The 16,737-nt window shown below is 42.1% G+C and overlaps 1 protein-coding gene across 1 annotated transcript in view; it reads right to left on the bottom strand.

Moving 5' to 3' along the window:
- Window positions 1-16,737, bottom strand: part of LOC122542642 (probable E3 ubiquitin-protein ligase HERC1) — a gene marked incomplete at its 5' end in the record, with an annotated part of 215,948 nt that overhangs the window by 8,181 nt on the left and 191,030 nt on the right. The window contains 2 exons of the mRNA XM_043680638.1: window positions 3,721-3,873; window positions 8,151-8,403. Coding sequence (XP_043536573.1) covers window positions 3,721-3,873; window positions 8,151-8,403 — 406 coding nt within the window. The remainder of the gene's footprint in view (window positions 1-3,720; window positions 3,874-8,150; window positions 8,404-16,737) is intronic.

Below are 16,737 nucleotides of genomic sequence, written 5' to 3'. Positions count from 1 at the left end.
CCTGATGGTTCCAAACTCGATCCCTCTACCAATAAAAGCTAGCACACTGTATGTCTCCTTAACAACCCTATCAACCTGGGTTGAAAAGTGTGGTGTCGGAAAAGCACAGCAGGCCAGCCAGCATCCGAGGAGCAGGAGAATCGATGTTTCGGGCATAAGCCCTTCATCAGAACAGGAAGGCAGATTACTACCTAAATGGAGTAGTACAGGGGCAGTACAGAGAGATCTGGGTGTTCTTGTACATCAGTCAATGAAGGTAAGCATGCAGGTACAGCAGGTAGTGCAGAAGGCTAATAGCATGCTGGCCTTCATAACAAGAGGTATTGAGTATAGAAGCAAAGAGGTTCTTCTGCAGCTGTACAGGGCCCTGGTGAGTCCACACCTGGAGTACTGTGTGCAGTTCTGGTCTCCAAATTTGAGAAAAGACATTCTGGCTATTGCGGGAGTGCAGCGTAGGTTCACGAGGTCAATTCCTGGAATGGCAGGATTACCTTACACTGAAAGACTGAAGTGACTGGGCTTGTATACCCTTGAGTTTTGAAGATTGAGAGGGGATCTGATTGAGACGTATAAGATTATGAAAGGATTGGACACTCTGGCAGTAGGAAACATATTTCCACTGATGGGTGAGTGCAGAACCAAAGGACACAGCTTAAATATACGGGGTAGACCATTTAGGACAGCGATGAGGAGAAACTTCTTCACCCAGAGAGTGGTGGCTGTATGGAATGCTCTGCCCCAGAGGGCAGTGGAGGCCCACACTCTGGATTCATTTAAGAAAGAGTTGGATAGAGCTCTCAAAGATAGTGGAATCAAGGGTTATGGAGATAAGGCAGGAACAGGATACTGATTAGGAATGATCAGCCATGATTATATTGAATGGCGGTGAAGGCTTGAAGGGCTGAATGGCCTACTCCTGCACCTATTGTCTATTATAGGCAAGAATTTGCTGCAGGAGTGGAGAACTAGTAAATACAGAATCATAAATGCTTTATTCTTACAAAGGACATGGGAGTTTCTTGCCCATTCCTAATATCAGTTTCATTATCATTTATATTTTCTAAAACAATCACCTACTTTTCAGATACATTCAAGTAAAGAAAATTATTTTAGAACGGTTTTAACACTAACACAAATTCTTTTCATTTTTCCAAAACCAGAAGCAAAAAGCCCTTCATTATTGGCGACGTGTATGAGAGCTCCCTTGTGGGGATCAATTGTGAAGTGCACTTTGAATGTTTTAGAAACACTCTAGTGTGGAATGTGGAGCTGCATTGGTTGCGGAGATCGAGGTAAACATCTATTACACATGAGACCTAAACCTAACAATCAAGTAATCACGCTGAAACAGGGTGACTTTGAGAGATTGCAAATCTAGAACCAGCTGGTCACTGTCTAAAAATAGATTTTTTTTCTGACATCAGCAAAAGACACTCTCACTCTTGTGCAAAGCAGAACGTAGAATTCTTCTACCAGTACCGCAGTGACGTTATTCGCCCATAATTGCTGAAAACTATTGTTTATTTGGTTGCTGCCCTTTGTTTTAAATTGGCATGGCATTTCACAAAGGGCCCATACATGCACAATGAGAACCATTCATTCAGTGGTGTCAGCAAACAGCCTTAGAAGTAAGGGATCTCCCATTTTAATCAGTTAATGTGAATTTTCTTCTCAGAGGATTGGGTGTTTTTGGAATTCTAGTTCCACCCACCTTTGAAGGAGAGTCTTAAAACATTATTAAGGTAGATAAATTCTTGGTAAACAAGCTGGTGAAAGACTAGTAGGTGTAGGCAGGGCTGGAGCTTATAGACGGTTCAGCCATGATCTTACGAAATAGAAGAGCAGACTGAATGGCCTACCCCTGCTCTTAATTTGTATGTTCATCACATTATTGGACATCACAAAAAGACTAAAGGTTGATTTTCATTAAAGTCAGATCAAAGATGGATCAAAATACTGGTCGTAGAGGTGAGCCAAACATCAACAAGCATTCTTTTTAAAAATGTAGAAAAACATCTCAGGTCACTTCAGAAGGAAATAAATACAGGTCGATCTGGTATAATGCATGTTTTGTCAATGCAAATTGGTCATAGTGCGACTAATGAATTGTGGACGCTGTTTGGATAATGCAAGATTTCTACTGAATGGGCACAGCAATCTTCTACAGCGTGATTTTCTATAGCAGCTTTCCATGGCGAGCGGTTATAGAGGAACATAACTGTCATGTTATATCAGAATGACCTATAAGCATATGACAAAATTATAATAATCAGCAGAGATGAATGGAATACCAGAATTACACAACAGATGTTGTTGCGTAATGCTTTCTGAATCCATATTCCAATCCTGTACTAGTTATTCTATCTAAGAGATGCTCTGTGTAAGAAATCAAACTGTGACTGTTATCCACTTTGATGTCCAACATCATCCCTGTGCCGAAGAAGGCTCATGCAGCATGTCTCATGACCATTACTCCCCATTACTCTTGACCCACTCCAATTTGCCTATTGGACCAACAGATCCATGTCAGATGCATATCACTTGCCCTTCACTCTTCCCTAGAACATCTAGACACCAAGAACATCTATGTAAGAATCTTACTCATTGACTACAGTTCAACTTCCAACACTATTATCCCCTTGAGACTGATTACTAAACTTAGTGATCTCGGACTAAGCCCCACTCTCTGCAACTGGATCCTCAGTTTCCTGACCCACAGGCTACAATCAGTGAAGACTGGGGACAGTATTTCATCCTCACTAACCCTCAACACTGGAGCCCCACAGGGGTGTGTACTCAGCCCCCTTCTGTACTCACTGTATACCCATGACTGTGTCGCCAAATACCAGACTAATGCCATTTACAAGTTCACTGGTGTCACCACCATATTCGGTCAAATCTCAGATGATGACGAAACAGAATACAGACAGGAGGTGGAAGACCTGGGAAAATGGTGCACTGAGAACAATCTAGCTCTCAGTGCCAGAAAAACCAAGGAACTCATTACTGACTTTTGGCAAGATGCTACTCATGCCCCCCTACACATTAATAGGACAGAGGTAGAATGAGTGGAGAGTGTCAAGCTCCTGGGAGTGGTCATCCACAATAAGCTTTCTTGGACTCTTCATGTGGATGCACAGGTTACAAAGGCCCAACAACATCTCTTCTTCCTCAGGCAGCTGAGGAAATGTGGCATGATGGCGAATATCCTTGCCAACCTTTATAGGTGTGCCATCGAGAGCATTCTGTCTGGACGTATATGGCAACTATACCATTCAAGATCAGAGATGGAGACTGTTACAGAGAGTGGTGAACTTAGCCCGGATAATCAGAAAGGCCAACCTCCCATCTATAGAATCCATTTACCAAGCCCACTGTCAAGGAAAGGCCACCAGCATTCTCAAAGATCCATCCCACCCTGGCAATGTTTTTCTACAACCTCTACCATCAGGGAGTAGGTACAGAAGCCTGAACACACGCACCAGCTGCTTTCGAAACAGTTTCTACCTTACTGCTGTTAGAATGCTGAATGAACCTACAAACTCTTAACATTCGCCTGTACCTGTGTTTTTGTTTGTGCTGCTGTTTACCTATTATTTACTATCTATGCTACTTAACTATGCGATATGCCTGTATTGCTCGCAAGACAAAACTTTTCACTGTGCCTCAGTACACGTGATAAGAAATTCAATTCAATTCAATTCAATTCAATTCACTTACTTGCCGATCAATTTCATGCAGCCGGTATTCAATTGCCCTGTCCACGTATTCCTTCCTATTGGAAAAGGTGAGTGGGATACTATTCCCACCAGGGATAATCGGAACCATTTTACCATCAGCACTTTGACCCACAAAAGAATCAAGGGGTATCATCTGAAATGCAAAGGGAAGTGTTATTCTTCTACTCAACAAAATTGAAAATTTAGCAAGAGTTGAATTCTGGATTTTCCATGATGATAAAATCAGAGAGTATGGAAGAAGCTCTTCAGCACATAGAGTCTGTAACTGTCAAAAATACATGAAATCCACACTAGTCCCACATTCCAGCACTACGACATCCAAGTGCTCATCCAAGTACTTCATAAAGGCGAAGTTACCCACCTCAACTATCCTCCCAGGCGGTGCATCTTTGGGTGAAAAATATTTCATAGAATCCCTAGTGTGGAAACAGACCCTTTGGCCCAGCAATTCCACACCAACTCTCCGAAGAGTATCCCACCCAGACCTATTCCCCTATTACTCTATATTTACTCCTGACTCATGCACCTAACCTACATATCCCTGAACACTATGGGCAATTCACCTTTGTCTTGTTCCTTCTTCCAAAGTACATTGTCTCACACTTATCAGGCTCAAATTCCATCTGCTACTGATCTACCCATCAGACTGACCCATCTACATCCTCCTGTAACCCAAGACCTTTTTCCTCACTGTCAGCTGATTTTTATGTCATCCACAAACTTAGTTATCATTTCTCTCACATTCGCATCTATACATATCTCAAACCATATGAAACCCAAAGCTAATTCCAGTGGCATACCACTAGAATACCTCTAGTTACACAAACAGTATGCTACCACTATCTATGTCTTCTGCCACTAAGCCAACTTTCGACGCAATGTGCCAAGTTACCCTGGATTCCACGTGATTAGATTAGATTAGATTAGATTACTGGCTAATTCACTAACCTGCACATTTTTGGATTGTGGGAGGAAACCGGAGCACCCGGAGGAAACCCACGCAGACATGGGGAGAATGTGCAAACTCCACACAGAGAGTCGCCTGAGGTGGGAATTGAACCCCGGTCTCTGGCGCTGTGAGGCAGCAGTGCTAACCACTGTGCCACCATGCCGCCCACTTAATTCTTAGAGTCATAGCAATTACAACATGGAAACAGACCCTTCGGTTGAACCCGTGCATGCTGACCAGATATCCCAACCCAGTCTAGTCCCAAATGCCAGCACCAGGCCCCTGTCCCTCCAAACCCTTCCCATTCATATACCCATCCAAATGCCTTTTAAATGTTGCAATTATACCAGCCTCCACCACTTCCTCTTGCAGTTTATTCCATCCATGTTCCACCCTCTGCATGAAAAAGTTGCCCCTTAGGCCTCTTTTATAACTTTCCTCTTTCACCCTAAACCTATGCCCTCTCGTTCTGGGCTCTCCAACCCCAGGGAAAAGACTTTGTCTATTTATCCTATCCACGCCCCTCATGATTTTGTAAGCCTCTATAAGGTCACCCCTCAACCTCCGAAGCTACAGGGAAAACAGCCCCAGCCTGTTTGCCTCTCCCTATAGCTCAAATCCTCCAACCCTGTCAACATCCTTATAAATTGTTCTGAACACTTTCAAATTTCACAACACCTTTCTGATAGGATGGAGACCAGAACTGCACGCAATATTCCAACAGTAGCCTAACTAATGTCCTGTACAGCCGCAACATGACCTCCCAACTCCTGTACTCAATACTCTGACCAATAAAAGAAAGCATACCAAACACCTTCTTCACTATCTTATCTACCTGTGACTCCACTTTCAAGGAGCTATGAACCTGCACTCCAAGGTCTCTTTGTTCTGCAACACTCCCTAGGATCTTACCATTAAGTGTAGAAGTACTGCTAAGATTTGCTTTCCCAAAATGCAGCACCTCGCACTTATCAGAATTAAACTCCAATCTGCCATTTCTCAGCCCATTGGCCCATCTGGTCCAGATCCTGTAGTAATCTGAAGTAACCCTCTTAGCTGTCCACTACACCTCCAATTTTGGTGTCATCTGCAAACTTACTAACTGTAACTCTTACGTTTGCATCCAAATTGTTTATATAAATGACAAAATGTAGAGGGCCCAGGATCGATCCTTGTGGCACTCCACTGGTCACAGGCCTCCAGTCTGAAAAACAACCCTCCACCACCACTCTCCTACCTTTGAGCCAGTTATGTATCCAAATGGCTAGTTCTCCCTGTATTCCGTGAGATCTAACCTTGCTAAGCAATCTCCCATGGGGAATCTTGTCGAATGCCTTACTGAAGTCCATACAGATCACATCTACCGCTCTGCCCTCATCAATCCTCTTTGTTACTTCTTCAAAAAACTCAATCAAGTTTGTGAGACATGATTTCCCATGCACAAAGCCACGTTGACTATCCCTAATCAGTCCTTGCCTTTCCAAATACACGTACACCCTGTCCCTCAGGATTCCCTCCAACAACTTGCCCACCACCAACGTCAGGCTCACTGGTCTAGAGATCCCTGTCTTGTCCTTACCACCCTTCTTAAACAGTGGCACCATGTTAGCCAATCGCCAGTCTGCCGGTACCTCACCTGCGTCTATCAATGATACAAATATCTCAGCAAGGGACCCAGCAATCACTTCTCTAGCTTCCCACAGATTTCTAGGGTACACCTGATCAGGCCCTGGGGATTTATCCACCTTCATGCATTTCAAGACACCCAGCACCTCCTCCTCTGTAATATGGACATTTTGCAAGGTGTCACTATCTATTTCCCTACATTCTATATCTTCCAAATCCTTTTCCACAGTAAATGCTAATTCAAAACACTCGTTTAGTATCTCCCCCATTTTCTGTGGCTCCACACAAAGGCCGCCTTGCTGATCTTTGAGGGGCCCTATTCTCTCCCTAGTTACCCTTTTGTCCTTAATATATTTGTAAAAGCCCTTTGGACTGTCCTTAATTCTATTTGCCAAAGCTTTCTCATGTCTCCTTTTTGCCCTTCTGATTTCCCTCTGAAGTATCCTCCTTTATACGCCTTTATACTCTTAGGATTCACTCGATCAATCCTGTCTATACCTTACATATGCTTTCTTCTTTTTCTTAACCAAAATCTCAATTTCTTTAGTACTCCAGCATTCCCTATACCTACCAGTGTTTCCCTTCATCCGAACAGGAATAAACTCTCTCTGGAATCTCATTCTCTCATTCCTGAAGGCTTTCCATTTTCCAGCCATCTCTTTACCTGTGAACACCTGCCCCCAATCAGCTTTTGAAAGTTCTTGCCTAATACTGTCAAAATTGCCCTTTCTCCAATTTAGAACGTCAATATTTAGATTTTGAACAATGGAAAACCAAAGTAGGTTATTCTTTACTACTGTGCAACTTAGTTCTTTTAAAACTCAAAATACAACTTATTCATTCATTCACAAATAAGACAGACAAAAAGAGACAGTTTGACAAAATACTATAAGTGGAAAAATACAGACAGGGAGAAACAAATTTATCTCATTCAGGCCATAAAGACGAGGTGGGTTGTATATCAGTTCCTTTGAATTTTTTAGTGTTGATGACATAATGGTGCCCTCAAAGCAACAGTCGATTTTCGATTCAATAGCTGACCAGGAAACCTCTGTCTTTACTTGAATTAGAACACTTTCTATTCAGAGTTTTCATTTCTTTTTCACTCAAAGGTGTTTCTTGTTTGCAGGATTCTGGACATTTCTGAGTAATACACCGCAGCTGGACCAATCCAAAGGCTGTCAATAAGCAATTTTCCCTAAATTCAAAGGCTCCTGAAATTTTTGAGAGAGTAGGTAATCACCTTAGTGCACCAAAAAATAACATAATATTGTGCAGCTAGCGTGTATGTTACTCAATTTTCAATTGCGAAAACTGTCTTGGCACTTTCAGCTATTAATCACTTCAACTTTCATTTTCCAGTTTATTGTTCAAAAAAGGGGAAAAAAGACATCAGATGGCTCTTACAAAGCAAACATAAGCATAAACATCTCACCCTGTTTTTTTTTAAAGCGATGTTCTGCAACTAGTCAAAAAGTAAATCTATGACAGTTAAGGAATCAATAAGTACATGAAGCATATTGCTAAAGAACTTCCAATGAAGTCCAAAATCATTAAACTTGACATTCAGTTCCTCATTAGCTTTAGACCCAATTCATTCTGTCCTCTATTTGCGAACAGAGGTCCAAGATTGAGAGCTGAATATTCAAGGATATTTAATATTAAGAAAGGATAGAATATTTAATATTTTAAAATAATACAAAAAACCTCAAGGCTTATCAGTAGTAACTTAACAAGCCTGCCTTAAATAATATTGATCAAAAATCACTGTTTCCTTAGGAGAAAGAGCCTTCAAAAATTGAAATAGGCCTTATCGAATTTGATGAAACACTAACCTCATGAAAATTCTCCTCAGTTATCCCACCTTCTTCAATGTGAAGAATGCTGTTAAGTGTTTGCACATAAAGCAAGTCCACTTCCTCAAGATCTTCCAATGAAAGTGGAATACAGCAAAGCTGCTTCCATACCATTGGTGCTAAGTGGAGATCCAATGGTTTCTTTGTACGAATGGCAACACCCACAAGAATTCCTAAAAACTTGAACTGCATTAGGTGCTCATCTGAACACGCTGAAGGGTTCAGGAGGAATCTGCAGAAAAACAAGTAAGTTCTTAGATTAGGTTTCCTACTTAGATTAGGTTCCCTACAGTGTGAAAACAGGCCCTTCGGCCCAACAAGTCCACACCGACCCTCCGAAGAGTAACTCACCCAGACCCATTTCCCTCATGACTAACGCACCTAACACTATGGGCAATTTAGCATGGCCAATTCACCTGACCTGCACATCTTTGGACTGTGGGAGGAAACCGGAGCACCCGGAGGAAAACCACACAGACCCGGGGAGAATGTGCCAACTCCACACAGACAGTTGCCCGAGGCTGGAATTGAACCTGGGACCCTGGTGCTGTGAGCCACCGTGCTGCCCTTTGTAAATTTAATAATTTGTTATTGTCCCTCAATAATTAGCTGAATAAGGCAGTGCATTTTCACATACTGTCAAGAAAATTTCACCAGCAGCTCTAAATGACAGCAATTAGGTTTAAATAACAATCATGCTGGTGTAAAAGTGTTGCTTCAGTCTTTCAAAACTTCCATGAAAATAAATTGCTGCAAGAAATCCAGTAAGTCATCAAACAAATGGAGAAAAAGATAAACAAATCTGTGGGAAGAGTAATGAAGTGGAGTGGTCATGGGAGCTGTTCAATGGCTGGTAAATTGAAGGTTCTGCTGCATTCGCCAGATTGCCTAAATACCTCCCTTCAAAGTAGAGATACACCATACATGACAAAAGCTGCTTCTAGGCTGTGTATAAGTAGTTATAGATATTTGCGAGTTTTGAAAAGATTTGTAGCTCAGGTTGAGGATTTAGATGTAGGTTTTGTCGCTGAGCTGCAAGATTCATTTCCAGATGTTTCGTTACCTTACTAGATAACATCTTCAGTGGGCCTCAGGTGAAGCAATGCTGAAAATTCCTGCTTTCTATTTATATGTTTGGGTATCTTTGGGCTGGTGGTGTCATTTCCTGTGGTGATGTTATTTCCTGTGATGAAGTTACTTCCTGTTCCTTTTCTCAGGGGGTGATAGGTGGGGTCTAACTCGATGTGTTTGTTGATAAGAGTTCCGGTTGGAATGCCATGCTTCTCGGAATTCTCGTGCGTGTCTCTGTTTGGCTTGTTCTAGGATGGATGTGTTGTCCCAGTCAAAATGGTGTCCTTCCTCATCCATATGTGAGGATACTAGTGAGAGAGGGTCATGTCTTTTTGTGGCTAGTTGGTGTTCATGTATCCTGGTGGCTAGTTTTCTGCCTGTTTGTCCAATGTAGCATTTGTTACAGTCCTTGCATGGGAATTCCTAGAAGCATGGCATTCTAACTGGAACTCTATCAACAAACACAGCAAGTTAGACCCCATCTACCACTCCCTGACAAAAGGAACAGGAAGTTACTTCACCACAGGAAATGACATCACCAACCCAAAGAAACCCAAACATATAAATAGAAAGCAGGAATTTTCAGCATTGCTTCGCTTGAGGCCCACTGAAGATGTTACCTAGTAAGGTAACGAAACATCTAGAAATGAACCTTGTAGCTCAGCGAGCAAACCTACATCCAAGTTATAGATATGGTCACGTATATCTCATTTTGAATAAGAAAAAGAAAGTACAACACAAGAACTGACTCTTTGAGTCAACATATGATGTCTTTCTAAACGAAAAACCTTTTGCCTTTACAAAGTATGTAACCTTCTATTAATAGATCTGTCTAAGTGCTGTTAAATGTTGCTATTGATTCCACCTCTGGCAGTGCAATCGAGGTACTTACCACACACTAAAAACAAAATGTGCCTCTCCAATTTCCTTTAAACTTATTCCTTTTATATCAAACCTATATCCCTTTGTAATGCACATTTCTCTGGGAAAAAGAATCTGACTATCCATTCTATCCCTGCATCTCATAATTTTGCAAACATTCTATCAGACACCCCCCCCCGCCCCCCCACCAACCTTCCACGCTGTTCTGAGGAAGCGTCACTGCACCTGAAATGTGAACTCTGATTTCTCTCCACAGATGCTGTCAGACTTGCTGAGCTTTTCCAGCAATTTCTGTTTTTGTTTCTAACATCCTGGTGAACCATTTCCATACCCTGATCAAAGCCTCCAGATCCTTATAGTAGTGTGGCAACCAGTACTGTCCACAATATTCCAAGTATAGCCTAAATAAAGTTCTATACAGCTGCAATATGACTTGACAACTTTTGTACTTGATGAAGTACAAAAGATATGCCATCTTGGCCACCTTATCCACTTGTAGAGTCATAGAGATGTACAGCATGGAAACAGACCCTTCGGACCAACCCGTTCATGTCAACCAGATATCCCAACCCAATCTAGTCCCACCTGCCAGCACCCGGCCCATATCCCTCCAAACTCTTCCTATTCATATACCCATCCAATCTTATATTGTACCAGCCTCCACCACATCCTCTGGCAGCTCATTCCATACATATACCACCCTCTGTTTGAAAAAGTTGCCCTTTTATGTCTTTCCCCTCTCACTCTATAACCTCTAGTTCTGGACTCCCCCGACCCCAGGGAAAAGACTTTGCCTATTTATCCTGTCCATGCCCCTCATATTGCCACTTGCAGGTAACTGAACTTGTGAACCTAGATTTCTCTGTATGTTGATGCTACTAAGGATTCTGCCATTCACTGTGTACTTTCTTCTTGTATTAATCTTCCAAAATGCATCATTTCACATTTGCCTGTATTAAACATCACCCACCATTTCTCCACCCAAGTATCCAGCATATCTATACACTGGCTGTATCTTCTGGCAATCCTCCTCACTATCCGCAGCTCTTTCAATCTTTGTCTGCAAGCTTACTAACCTGACCATCTACATTCTTCTCTATGGTCTTAGCACTGATCCCTGTGGAACACCACTGGTCATAGTTCTTCAGTCAGAAAAACACCTACTATTACTCTCTAACTTCGATGACTAAGCCAACTTTGCAGCCATCTTAACAGTTCACTGCAGATCCCATGTGACTTCACCTTTTGTAACAGCTTGCCATGAGGGAGCTTGTAAAGGCCTTGTTAAAGTCCACATAGACAACATCTACTGTCCTGTCCTCATCAATCATCTTTGTCACTCCCTCAAAAAACTCAATCACATTTGTGAGACAAGTTGTTCTCCACATACAGCCATGCTGCCTATCACTACTAAATCCATATTTTTCCAAACATGAGTAAATCACAGCCCGAAGAATCTTCTCCAATCATTTCCCTACCATTAATGTAAGGCTCACCAGTGTGTAATTTTACAGATACCTGTTGCCCTTCTTAAACTCTTATGCTCCTTATATAGCTATAAATCACCTTGGGATTTTCCTTAATTCTGCTTACCAAAGACATTTCAAGGCTCCTTTTTCATCCCCCTAATTCCTTGTTTGAGTTCTTTCCAGCTATCTTTTTCTTTTTAACTATGCTCTCATCACAGAAACATACTGGTCCTGAAGTCTAATCAAAAGATTTCCACTTGCCGGATGTGGACTTACCCTCAAACAGCTGCTCACAATCTACATTCTCCAGCTTCTGCCTGATATTATGTTAGCTAGCTTTCCCCCAATTTAGAATTTGTGCCCAAGGACTATCTTATCCTTTTCCATAAGTAACTTAAAACCTACAAAATTATGGTCACTGTTCCCAAAATGCTTCCCCTCTGAAATCTGGATAACTTGGACATGCTCATTCCCCAATACCAGGTCGAGTATGACCCTTTCTCTAATTGGACTATTTACATAGTTTCAAAAAACCATCCTGGAGACACAAAACAAATTCCATCCTCAACCCACATGCCCCCATTCAAGTCCTTGGCATTAAGTGGGTCCCAGCCCATATAGAGGAAGTTAAAATCACATTAACATACATTTTCTATGATGTGCCCGCATATCTGTTACTCTATCATCTGCTGCCTGTTGGAAGGTCTGTAGGTCAATCCCTTCAAAGTGACTGCACACTTGCTATTCCTGGGTTCTACCCATGTGGCCTTGCTAGATGAGCCCTAAAAGGTGTCCTCCTTCAGTACAATGGTGATAATCTGACTTATCAGTAATGCAACTCCCCCCACCTCTTTTACATCACCTCCCAATCTTGTCTAAAACATTGAAAGCCAATAAAGGCAAGCTGCCAGTCTATTTTTCTCATGGGACGTTGTCATCACCGGCTGGCCAACATGAATTGCCTGGACTTAATTGCCCTTGAGAAGATGATGGTGAACTGTCTTCTTGGACTGTTGCAGTCCAGCTGCTATGGGGCTGACGCACAATAACAATAGGGAGGGAATTCCATGATTTTGACCTAGCAACAGTAAAGAAATAGAGATATATTTTCAAGCCAGGGCAGTGAGTGGCTTGGAGGGGAACTTGCAGGTGGTGATGTTCCCATGTAACTGCTGCCTTGTCCCTTCTAAATAGAAGTGATTGTGGGTTTGGAAGATGTTGTTTGGTGAATTTCAGGAGTGCATCTTGTACACACTTTTGTTACTGAGCATCATTGATGGAGGGAGTGAATGCTACTGGGTGTGGTGCCAATCAAGTGAGTTGCTTTGTCCTGGATGGTGTCAAGCTTCTTAATGTTGCTGAAGCTGCATCCATCCAGACAAGTGAGAAGTATTCCATCACACTCCTGACTTGTGCTGTAAATGGTGGGTAGGCTTTGAAAAGTCAAGAGGTAAGTCATTCGCTGCTGTATTCCTAGTCCCTGTGACCTGCTCTTGTAGCCAGTGTTTATGTGGGTGAGTCCAGTTGAGTCTCTGGTCAATGACAAACCCCAGGAAGTTATTAACAGGGTATTCAGTGATGGCAACGCCATTGGTGATGATAGTCTCTTATTGGTGATGATAAGAGCCTGGAATTTGTGTGGTGCGAATATTATTTGCCACTTGTCAGTCTAAGCCTGGATATTCTCCAGATCTTGTTGCATTTGAACAAGGTCGACTTCAGTATCTGAGAAGTCATGAATGGTGCTGAACATTGCGCAATCATCAGCGAACATCCACACTTTTGATTTATGATGGAGAGAAGGTCATTGATGAAGCAGCTGAAGATAGTTTTGCCTTGGAGACTACCCTAAGGAACTCCAGCAGAGATGTCCTGGAGCTGGGATGACTGACCTCCAACAACCATGGGCCAGGTCTGACTCCAACCACTGGAGAGTTTGCCCCCGATACCCATTGATTCTAGTTTTGCTAGGGCTCCTTGATGTCACACTCTGTTGAATGCAGCCTTGATGCCAACAGCTGACACTCTCACCTCACCTCTGGAATTCAGTTCTTTTGCCCATGTTTGAACCAAGGTTGTAATGAAGTCAGGAGCTGAATGACCCTGATGGAACCCAACTGGGCATCTCTGACCAGGTTATTTTTGAGCAGGTGCTGCTTGATACCATTCCTCATAATATCTCCATCACTTTACTGATGATCGAAAGTAGGCTTATGAAGCAGTAATTGGCTGGACTGGATTTGTCCTGCCTTGTGAGCACAGGACATTATTAGGTAGATGTTAGTGTTATAACTGTACTGGAACACAGCTTGGCTAAGAGGAGTTCTGAAGTACAAGCCTTCAATACTATTGCCGGAATGTTGTCAAGGCTTAGCCTTTGCAGCACGTGGCGATGCTGCTCCTTTAACAAGGTTATGTTGTCTTTTTTTTTTCAGAGCGGTCATAAGGACACAGGTTCTGGGATGTCTATATTTGAAGGGATTTAGGGCCAATTTTATTATAGCTAACAGATACTGCATCAGGCAAAAGGCTTTTAAATTAAAAAAAAACACTTGTACAATGAAAGAGGAGCAGCCAGTTCTCCCAGCTCAGCTTTTGTCTGGTTTGGTTTGGTTTGTTCTGATTTTAACAGTCTAGCTGTTCAGAGCAAGAAGTCAGTCAATTTTGATGCTGCTGGTCAAAGAAACAGATAAATTGAGGAAGGTGTTTCATGTTGAATCTCTCTGCCATCCCTCTCCTGTAAGACCCTGTATTTGATTTTAACTTTTTTGCCAAGGGGCATCTATGGGGATTGTTGCAGGAATTTGGAACAGCATCATTAAGGTGGGATAATCTGTTGGGTTTTTGGATAGCTTAAAGTTATACTACATTCTGTTCTCTTTTGTTTGTGTTTCATTTGGTAATCTTACAAATAAATTCTGTTTTGTTTAAAACTAAGTGGTTAGGCAAGCTGTATCCCTCCTGGAATATCCATGTTACACCTGCTTAAAACAACTAGCAAAGTTGGGCTTCGGGCTACTGTTTTGAAAGATTTTGAGGGGGTCTGGCCTGATCCATAACAAGTATCCAGTGCTCCAACCACTATTTTGATATCACATGGAGTGAATCAAATTGACTGAAGACAGATATCTGTAATGCTGGGGAACACTGGAGGAGGGTGAGATATATATTGGTCAATATATTTAGTCATCTTTTCAAAAAACTCAATTAGTCAGACAGGATCGCCCTCTAACAAATCCATGCTGACTATCCCCGATCAATCCACTGTTGATTAATCCTGCCCCTCAGCACTTTTTTCAACAATTTCCCCAGCACTGATGTCAGACTAATTGGTATGCAATTACCATGGGAATCACATGAGCTATTGTCCAGATATCTAGCACTCCACCTGTGTGTCTGCCCAGGCCCCTGCAATTTCCTTCTTGGTTTCCTATTGCAGCCTGGGATACATCCATCAAGATTTATGCTTCTTTAAGGTCACTAAAACCTCTATTAATCTCACCATTCCATCTGAAATCTCTAGTTTACAACGTCTTTCTCCTTTTGAAAACAGATGAGAAATATTCATTTAAGACCTCACCTATGTCCTCTGACTCCTCATACAGAGTGCCCCTTTGTTCTCTTAAGAGCTCCTACTTTTTCCCCATGTTAATCCTCCTACTCTTAATATAGTTACAACATCCTTTGGGGTTTTTCTTAATCCTATTGGCCAAGGATATTTCGTGGCCGCCTCTTTGCCCTCGTAGTTTCTTTGTATGCAGCCCCTTACACTTTTGAAGGACCTCCTGGTTTTAATACTCTGTAACGGACATATACTTTTTGTTTCCTTTTCAAACTCTCAATATCCCATGACATCCACAGTTCCCTGGACTTGCTGCCCTACCCTTCACTGTTAGAGGAACATGCTGTCTTTGAACTCTCACCATACTACTTTTAAAAGACTCCCACACAATGATTGGATTGAGATTGGAATCTGGGAGGATAGGACAGGGGGTGGGGAAGAAAGGAGAGTCTAAGAATTGTGAGGAATGCAGAAGGGAGACAGAGGTGGGAGAAGGCATCATGGATTCTCCTTGTCAACCCCAATTCTGGGCTCTCTTTCTCTTCCATTCTTATTCTGGAAATTCCCCATCACCCCTAAACTGCATTGGCATCCCTCATCCCTCTCCCCACTACTGAAGCCCAGTTTAAAAATTATGCACTTGCCTGCACTGTGCAGTAATGTCACAGTAAAGTCTATGTGATGATGTCAATGCTAGAAACCATGTGATCCCCAACGGATGCACATGCATTGTCGATCAGAGTTGTCAGTGTTAGCAAACACTGTCTTTCCAATTCCTCCCTGGCCACAGGAGAGTTGTAAGAGGGCTGGAGGAATGCCAGTATGATACTGTTATGAACCAGGCCAGAACCCTTCAAAACATTTCAAGTAGCCCAGACCCTAACTTTGCTCGTTGTTTTAAGCAGGTGTAGAATGGATATTCCAGGAGTGATGCCGCTAGTCAAACTTTTAACAAAACAGAATTAATTTACAAAATTGCCGAATGAAACAAACAGAAGAGAACAGAATACAGAATACTAAGCTATCCGAAAACCCAACACATTATCCCAACTTAATGACGCTGTTCCAAATACTTGCAACAATCTCCATAAACATCCCTTGTCAAAAAGGGAAAAATGAAATACAGGTACTTACAGGAGAGAGAGAGAGAGAGAGAGAGATGGAGGATCAGCATGGACCTGCTTCTCTGAATCCAGCAGCTTCACAACTGACTGACTGCTTTCAGTGAACAGACTGCCTGCTAAAAACCAAACCAAACCATAGAAAACCTAAGCTGGGAGAACTGGCCACTCCCCTGTAATTGTACAAGTTTTTATTTTATTTGAAAGTCTTTTACCTGGGGCAGTATCTTTTAGCTATAATCAAAATTGGCCCTAAAACCCTACAAAATGAGATCTTTTGAAATTGCTGCTTTTATGACCTCTCCGGAAAAAAAAAAAGCCAAGGACAGCATAACGTTGTTAAAGGAGCAACATCGTCACAAAACTGCTTTCAATTAGGGAGTAAAGGAAATCACAGACCAGTCAATCTAACTTTAGTGGTTGGGACATGACTGGAAGGTCAGAATACATCTGTATTTGGT

The sequence above is a fragment of the Chiloscyllium plagiosum genome, chromosome 40 (assembly GCF_004010195.1).
Source record: "Chiloscyllium plagiosum isolate BGI_BamShark_2017 chromosome 40, ASM401019v2, whole genome shotgun sequence".
Taxonomy (NCBI): domain Eukaryota; kingdom Metazoa; phylum Chordata; class Chondrichthyes; order Orectolobiformes; family Hemiscylliidae; genus Chiloscyllium; species Chiloscyllium plagiosum.
The sequence above is the reverse complement of the archived record's forward strand: the minus strand, read 5'-3'. Positions and strand labels throughout refer to the sequence as shown.